The 9,045-nt window shown below is 53.2% G+C and overlaps 1 protein-coding gene across 1 annotated transcript in view; it reads right to left on the minus strand.

The window, feature by feature from the left end:
- The window catches only part of Galnt10 (polypeptide N-acetylgalactosaminyltransferase 10), a 140,464-nt gene extending 131,857 nt beyond the window's left edge, over positions 1–8,607 (minus strand). The window contains 1 exon segment of the mRNA XM_087910619.1: positions 8,363–8,607. Coding sequence (XP_087766745.1) covers positions 8,363–8,521 — 159 coding nt within the window. The 5' untranslated portion in view covers positions 8,522–8,607.
- Between the last annotated feature and the right edge of the window lie 438 nt (positions 8,608–9,045).

The following is a 9,045-nucleotide window of genomic DNA, read 5'->3' on the forward strand; positions in this document are numbered from 1 at the left end:
CTTGCCCTGGCACTGCTACTGGGCACCCAGCGAAGGAGCAGCTTCCCAGAAGCAGCCGTCATCAGAGAGGAGCACCGAGTTTACAGCCTGCCCGCAGTGCTGACCTCCACCTTGTCCTTCTGCACTCCAAGGGAGGGGGCAGCCCAATCACACAGACGGCAGCTTTCAAATGATGGCTAGAGACAGAAGCAGCCAAGCCTGTTTCCCTTACTGCCTGGCTGCGTGGCCCCAGATATGTTACTGGACCTCGCTGTCCTCGGTCACCCCATCTTTAACTAACACCAGGACACCGTGACACAGTGTAACATGCTCATTTGGGGAGAAGGAACGTGAGGCCTCAAAGGCCAGCCATGGTACCTAAGTCGGGGCTGCCAGACCCGGTAATGAGAGAGGGCTGGTTCCCAGCTCCACACTGTCTCCTGACCTCATCCTTAAAGGGAGAGGCTCACGAGTTCTCCATGAAGCCGCCTTTCCCTTGGGGCCCCGGGATCAGGCACCTTGCCTTGATCTCACAGGTACAACCCCATCCTGGAAAGCAGTAGATGGCAGGCGCCCAGCCAGTCTGTGCAGCCCAACGAGCATGCTAAAGGTCACCGCTCAGACCGGATCGAGACCAGGATCCAGGCTCGGAGCCTGACCTGCTGGCATCTGGCACAGTGCTGTTCTTCGCTGTCCAACAGGAAAGCTGCGGAGGAAGGTACTCCCAGACAAGACGCCTGCAAGAGACCCTCCTGTGGGAGTGGAGTAGGCCCAATAAGTGCTCTGCCTCCCAGATGTGGCAAAGAAAAGATGTGCGTGGGAAACCCCAGGGTGGAAGCTCCGCCACATTTCTTGAAGAATTAATCCTTTCCAGGCTCAGGGGTTCTCAGCACCCTGAAGCTCATGGAAGCCAATGTAGTGATATTTCATTTGTATTTTAATAAATGAAGCTTGCCTGAAGATCAGAGAGTAAAACAACCGCACTGATCAGCCTTACAGACCAGGCAGTGGCGACACACACCTTTAATCCCAGTAGCCACACTAGTTTGCCATAGAAACCAGGCGGTAGTGGTGCACGCCTTTAAACCCAGCACTAGAGAGGAATACAAGATGGGAGGAGACAGGTTTCAGGCTCAGTCTCATTCTGAGGATTCCCAGAGGCAGGATTGCCATTTTTGGACTGAGGTAGAGGTAAGAGCCAATGGCTGGCTGCTTTGCTTTTCTGGTCTTCAGACTGAACCCCAATATTTGTTTCTGGGTTTTTAATAATTGTGCTACAAGCCACTCCTGAGAGCCCTGGCCAGTGGTTACTGAGAGAACCAGGCAGTTCACCCCTCAGTCCTCGGTCACTAATGTGAAAACACAAACAGGAGGGGCGAGTCCATGCCTCCATGAAGCATTCTGGACTGGTCAGAAACGATCATGTATGTCTCACCAAAAAGAGCAGGCCCCCAGGAAGGCCTCCCACCCAAGCAGGCAGATGAGGAAAGACTCAGGGAGAACTTCCAGGGCTAGAGTGATCAAACACACTTCCTGGAAGTGGCTGGCAAGAAGATAACCCTAAAAAGACGTCGGGGGCTTGGGTTCCCTCCCAGGCGGGAAGCGTGAATGCTCCACTCAAAGACATCTTCAGGTTCCAGGCAGTCGGAGAGCCGTGCAAAGAGAAGTCGTTGATACCATGTTACCTCCCAGCTATGGCAATGCTCAGAACCTGTACCACCTCCACGAGGGCCAGACCGCCCTCCCAGAGCACTCACTTCTCGGTGACAGCGTAGCTTCCCACCCTCTCAGACACAGAGATGCGAAGAAACCGGCCCCTACCCAAAGTCAGGTCAAGCTGAACCACAGTCACACTGGCGGCTGTCACGGGCTCCAGCTCTGTGCTAACTGCTGTGCTCAGGGCTTCGCGTGCAGTGACCTGTGGCAAGTTCATCCTCAAAAGAAATACCAAGATAATTACTGTCACTCTTGTGACACAGCCCAGGGATTTCAGGTGCGGACGTCACGTGGCCCACCCTAGGCCTGGGGAATCTGAATCAGGCTGTGGGGTGACAAAGCTGGAACCTTGTAACAGGCCATGCACGGTCTAAGAGAGCAGGAAAGGCCTATTGTAGCATCACCCGGGGGCCTCCTGGGAAGGTTCTGTCCCAAGGTAATGGCCTCTCCCTTCTGCTCAGATATCCCAGTAGGAGGGAGTAGAGGAACAGGCTAAGAGACAGGTCCTTTTTTTTCCTAATCAGTAATTATTGTGTGTATGTGCATGTGTGCGTGTGTGTGTATAATTATACATGTGAATGTCCAGCTGTGTGCACCCATGCCCATGCACGTGGAAGCTAGAACAGGACATGAAGTGCCTTCCTCTGCCACTCTCTACCTTATTGTCCTTAGGGTCGGTCACTCACTGACTCGGAAGGTCATTGTTTTGGCTAGCCTGGCTCTCCAGCGGGCTCTTAGAATCCAATGTCTTTGCCCTCATCACTGAGGCACACACGGCCAGTCATGCCGGGCAGGCTTTTTATGTGGGTGCTGGAGATTCAAATCCAGGTCCTCGAGTTTGCAGAGCAGCAGTAATCTTACGTACGGAGCCATCTCCCCAGCCTCCAACACCATTCTTACTAACGCTGTTTTAGGTGAAGGCGTCTGTCCTGAGAAAGTGGAAGAGAATCCAGCGCCTGAAGCTCAGCTTTCTCTCAGGAGCAAAGGGAAGAAACCTGAGGCCTGCTTTCTTCCTTTCCCTCTCCTATCAACACTCAGCAGAGGGCAGCAAACAGAAACCACGAGAAGATAAGGGAGAGGAGAGCGCCACATGGAGAGAAAGCTACACATGCATAAACACACACCCACCCACCGCAGCAAGCGGAATTGTTTAGCTTCCTCTAGCTTCCAAAGTATGAACACTCCGCCTCCTCCAGAGAACAGGGCCAGGCAGAAAAAGAGTCGAAGCTGAGGAGACACAAGTTCTTTCTTCAGCTTGTGAAAAATATGCAGTGGACTGGATTTTTCATGACGGGAGGAAAAGGGCTGCACTCAGGACATGAAGGAGGCTGCAGAACTGGCGAGGTGGAATCGGGAGACGGTTCTCCGAGACCTTCCACGTTGTGTTGCTAAAAATCTGGGCCCCGGTTTCCCCAGCTGCAGACAAGGCCACACTCCGAATCTTGGTCCAAGATGCACAGGGCTGATGGGAACACAAACTCCCAGGCACAGATTCCGCATGTGAGGGTGAGTCCAGGGTGGCCAAGAGGCGGGGTCCCGATGACTGAGCCCAGTGCCTGGGACAAGGCACCAGGACTCCGGGTAAGTGTGCTACCTTTGAGATCTGCTCAAGGTACCCCTCTCTCCTACGAGTGTTCAGACCCTTCTGTGGGGAGCAGTTTTTCTCCCACTGGAGTGAATCAACCCACCTCCCGCTCCAGCACGGGCAGAGTCTACCTGCAGATACATGGTCGTGACAGTTTCTAAGCATGGCAACCCTAAACTGGGTCAGGAGGACCAGCGAGGGCTCATAAAGAAGGATGGTTTCCTCTCTCTTGTACACATGTAGCTAGAGACTCTCCCAGGATTATGTTCTGCTACCACAGGGACTCGGTCTAGGTCAGAGCTATCAGAGATAAAGCAAGAGAATCCAGATCACCCAATAGTTAGAACCACGGTGGTCCCTGGAGCCTGTGAGGTTCTGTATCGTTTCAGGCGGATCCACTGTTATTCAAAATAGATGCAGAAGAGGATATAAGGAGGCTCTAAGGGCCAGTTAGTTCTGTCTGCTGTGGACAGTAACGCTGCCACGTTACCTTTGAATCCCTCTACCCCAAGCGGGGTCCCTTCAGGACCTTAACATTTAAACCATTTTATTTGACTCTGCGAGATCATCATGGCTCTCAGGGGAAATAATGGCAGAGGAAAAGCCTCTGCTGTGAAACGGTGCGTGGACCTCAGAGCGCTGCATCCCTGCCTGCGCGGCTCCTGGGAGAACCAGTTTAAGTGATTGCCCCCTCTGGGGCCCCAGCTTCCATCAGACAGAAACGAACTCGATGTCCTGAGAAGCCCCTGCCTGCTCTGACACTGTACATCTTTCAGCAAACACATTCTACTCTCCTGGTCTCCAGACATCAGAGAAAAGGGAGGCCACTGGGGAACCCGTGGGAACTCCTACCTGTAGAATCTTCCTCCTGTCCCCACTCCACCAGACATGAGAGCAGGGGTTCTCTGGAAAAACAAGATTCGTATACAAACTCTCTGCTTCCAGACTCCAGACATCCATGAAAGATGTGAAAGACTGGGCAGCTACACAAAACACAGAGGCCACTGTGAGGAGCAGTGAGTTATTCAGGGCCTCCTTCACCTCCAGGTGCCTTTTATAAAGCGACAAAAGACATCCTGGGTGCCACCTCTGAATAAAAGTCGGGAGGTAGACAAGGTACAATTAGCAAGCACGATGGTTATCTTTTAAATAGGCCTTTGCTTTCCCAACCCTGGCTCCATTATCTGTTATCTGTCACTAGAGCTGACACACAAAAAGCTGCCTGGGAGGAGCTAGAACTGGAACAAACGACTAAGTCGGGGCTTCAGCTTGACTCTAGACCATTCCTACACACGCTTCCAAACTCCTGGGATCCTGGGAAGGCACGATCAGAAAAGCCACTACAAAACATCTATTTCCCAGTTCACAAATGACGTCGGCAGGCCCACTTGAGCAACAGACGAAGGCCGAGTCTGGGATTTTAGTGGTCAAGATTGATCAATAATGTCTGCCCTGGCCATGGTGGGGGGGGGGGCACCCTAGGTGGGGAAACACCATGATGAAATATATTTACCTCTCTCCTCTCTGAAGTTACACACATTTTCACAGGTGAGGACTACAAGGGCCAGAGAAGTTAGACCAGAGAAGACCAAAAGTCAGATCTCTCCCAGGCTTTCCTCTACAGACAGTGGGCCCAGAAGGAAAAGGAGGAAGCGGAGGCAGATTTGCTCTGGTAAGTCAAGAACCCTTCCCTGGTGGCATCGGATTGCATCTGGGCAAGCTGACAGAGAAGTGATTAGCAGTCTCAGGGATACCAACCCCTCCTTGGAAAAGTAAAGAAACCGCTCCAGACCACATTTCCGTGGTATTTAACTTGCTGACGGGGAAGGTTCTGCTACCAGGAAGACTGAAAGGGGGGAAGGTATTGATTTCCGGGTGTCCCAAGAACAAAGTTCAGTTCTGACACAATGAGGAAAATCCTGAGACTTGAAAATCATATCCATATTCACTGGTATTTCACAATCCCACCCATCTCTGCCATGACCCAGGGAAGTAATTTCTCACTAGAGAACCTGGCACAGAAATGGGGAGGAGCTGCACCCAGATTCCTACTGTGGGATTTTAAAAACCAGTCCCCAAGCCTGCAAGATGAAACCAGGGCTAGAATTAAACCAAGATGTCAGGCTGACTACGGAGTGGGAATGAGAAGAATCCCCCAGTTAAAACAAAAATGGCCTCAGGAAAGCCAGATGTGTGACCAGCTAGACTCTGGTCCCATGCTGTATGCCTTATGAACCCAATGTCCTGTTTGGCCGCTCCAGAGGCTTCGGGATGAGGCATCAGGTCAAAGATTCAGAGGACTGCTCAAACCGAGGTAAAGAACCTCAAAAAAGAGCCACTAGACTATCTCACGGGGATAAAATCCCAACAGTTGTTTTTCTAGAGCAAGGGCTCAGGTAGCCCAGGGTGGCCTTTAATTCTTGAGCGTCCTGCTATCACCTTCTAATATCTGGAATTATAGATGCGCACTACCAGGCAAGTTTATATGGTGCTGAGGATTGGTCACGAGCAAGTACTCTATCAACCCAGCTACATTCCAGTCTAGAAAGATCACAGTCATACTTGGGGATGACACCCAACCAAGAGTGACAGAGTGACAACTGGTTAGCACCGTCCCAACAATACTGGGTGCTAAAGACTCTTTCCCGGCTAGCCACTTGATAGACTTCCCTGAAGGATCCAGACATGGAGGGGTGGGAGAAGCCAGCCTCTTTCCTGAAGGCCAAGTGACATTCAGAAGAGGGGCCGGAGGGCTCTGCATCTGCAGGAGAACGGAGCACAAAGAGGCTGTGTGGAAAACTGGCAGAGTGTTCTAGAAAGGCAGCCCATGAATGCTGAATCCCACCGCACCTACCAGGGCCCATCCTTGGGAAACTGTTCCCATCTGCGACTCCCAAGAAGCAAGGATAATCACACAGCAGCCCTCCCAAACCTCTTCAATGTTTTCCCCTTCTCTCTGTGCCATATTCTAAGAAGCAGACAAAAAAAACTGCAGAACCGAGGGGTCTAGGCAGTACCTCTAAGAGGCACTCGATAGCTGCTCCTTCCCCCCACCACCTCTCTCTCTCTCTCTCTCTGCCCAAAAGGTGGCCTTACTCCATCAATACCCTTTTGCACAGTGAGTAATTTACCATGAAAGCTAAGGCCAAACTGGCAGTTAACCTTGACCTCCCCGTTACACATCTGGTTCTATAGAAAATGAAAATTAGGATGTCTTTGGCCTCCATAGCAAGTGAATTATGAGGGCTCTCTCCAGGCAGAGGCAGAATGTCAAGAGCTATTTTGGAACTGGTCACAGCTATTCCACAAAAGAGTCTGCACCTGGCTGGACACGTCCTCCCCGCCCCCAACCAAGGCTGTGTCCAGCAGAGCATCCCAAGGTAGGAATGCTATAAGGGACCTCAGGAAAGGAAAAAGGAGTGGTCTGTCCCACTCCCCATGGGTAAAGACAGCATCACAGAATGTTGGCATCAAACCACACACGTGGAGCAAGCAAGGCTCAGAGAGGGAGACCAGACTCATCAACACACAGCAAGTTAACAGTTGAGCTAAGAACATGAGTCTGGCCTCCTGCCACTGATGCCACATGGGGCAGTAACAGAGGAAAGAGATTTCCCACAGGAAAACCCCACTCAGACAAAGAGCTTAAGGGAGAGAAGTCAGAGTTTGCCGAACAGTAAGTAAGGTCTACCAGATAGCTAGATCGCCCAGACTCTGGTATGATTCACAACCTACCAGAGTGACAAGTCAAGTTCAAATCGATCTGTTCTATAGCAAAGAGTCCTCCACGCCCCCAGAAGTCACAATCCCCAGATGGCAGCCTAACACTGGAAGGGAAGGGGGTTAAAGCATCGGTCTCAAAAAGTCAGCCTCCTCCCCCAAAGGCAGTCAGCAGTCAGTCAAGGCTGACCCTGACCCACAACTTCAGGCAACTCTGATACATCCCACTAGAGGAGACAACTCAAGCATGCCCGCTCTTGCCAGGAGCTGGGGTAGAAAAGCTGGGATGGTCAGAGGAAAATGACAGTGCTTATCTATGCCAGGAGGCTGCTAGTCCACATCCATGCACACGTGTGTGCACATAAAAACACACACGCACAGCTGTGAAGAGGCAGAACATCCCAATTTTGTCTACAATAATCACATCTCAGTACAAAGAAGGGAGGCTGGAGGTGTTCTGTGCTGGAGGCACTGGGCACCTGTAGCTCTGTGACATTTGGACAGCTCTCTACCAGAGCATCTCTGTGACTTCTGGGCTCTCCCAAGGACCCAAGGCGACAAATTCCAGGACAGGCACTCCCTACTGGACCTCCTCTGAGGCAAGGGCTTAGTATTCTTGAGAGGCACAAAAGCTGATTCAAATAGAGGAGGGGTGCAGTGTGTGTTGCAGGGAGTTGGCTCACAGGTTAAGAGGTCTTACAGAGGATGCAGGATGCAGGTTAGATTCCTAGCATCCACATGGTGATTCAGAGCTATCTGTAACTCCAGTTTCAGAGGGTCCTATGCCTTCTCCTGGCCTTAGTGGGCACCAGGCACACCTACGGTGCACACATACATGAAGGCAAGGCACACATATGCATTAAATAAGCAACAAACAAAAACAGAGGCTCCAGGTGGGAGACTTAGAGGAGACCCAGGCGTCCCTGTGTAAATGGCAAACAAGGAAAGGTCTGGTAACACTAGAAATTGTCGGAGAGGCTGGGGAATAAGGGCAGAGACAATTAAAAGAACACAGACAAGAACAGCCAATATCTCCATTCCCACCAACAGAAAGAACAATCCTGGGTGGCACGGAGATGCAAGCAGGATCCTCCAAGGAAAGAGTTGAAGAGGCCAGGAATAATAGACGGCAAAAAAGAGGAGCAGGGTCAGCTAGGAAAAGGATCCAGGGCTGAACACTGTTTTAGGCTAGGGTAGGAGCCTGGATAACTCTTTCACCTTCCCAGAGACTCGACGTTTCCATCCCCAAAATGGGAAGCTCTGCTTCGGGGCAGACACGCAGGGCAGGTGAAGCAAGGAACGGCAGGCTGGGAGCGAAATCGGAGAGAGGGTGCTCCCCACCCACGGCCGCGGACCACTCACCTGTACCACCGCGGGGGCCACTGCCACCCCTGATGCCCCAGGGCTACCGTCGGGCTGCCGCTCGCGGTACAGAGCCCAGAGCCCCACGTTGGGCAGGAGGACCAGGGCCGCCAGAACCAGCGCCACCGCCTGCAGGAGCCGCTTCTCTTTGCGCCTCATCGGGGCCGGTCCGCCCCGCCGCGCCCCGCCGCGCCCGCTCCGGCTTTGCGCGTCTGCCCGCCCGCCCTGCCGGCGGCGGCAGCAGTTCGGCCAGCAGAAGCGGCCGCGGCGCCGGCCCCGCTCCAACTCCGCGGCACTTCCGCCGCTCGCCGGCGGGGGAGCAGGGCGCCGCCACCATGTCGCCGCCGCGGGGGTGCGCTCCAACCTCTCCTTCCCTCGACAGCTCATCCCAAGTCCTACACACCTCGTCTCCTGCCGAGGAATCACGGATGAGCCCTATACGCCTCAGTCCTTCAGTACTCCACATACTTACAGAGTATCTCAGCCCTTTGGGGTGCAGGGAGCCCTGGCTCCATTACTCTTCCCCCCGGCGGGCCGCGATGGTGCGTCCCACTTCGCCGCTACTCCCCGCCCGCCGCCCCTTTGCCAAAGTCCCGGAGTTGGGGAGTTGGGCGCTCGCTGGGGTCACTGGGCGCGCGATCGGGGACGCCCCAAAGACCCGCGCGGCTCTCGGGCAGCGCGGA

This window comes from Myodes glareolus, chromosome 9, assembly GCF_982192425.1.
Source record: "Myodes glareolus chromosome 9, mMyoGla1.1, whole genome shotgun sequence".
Taxonomy (NCBI): Eukaryota; Metazoa; Chordata; class Mammalia; order Rodentia; family Cricetidae; genus Myodes; species Myodes glareolus.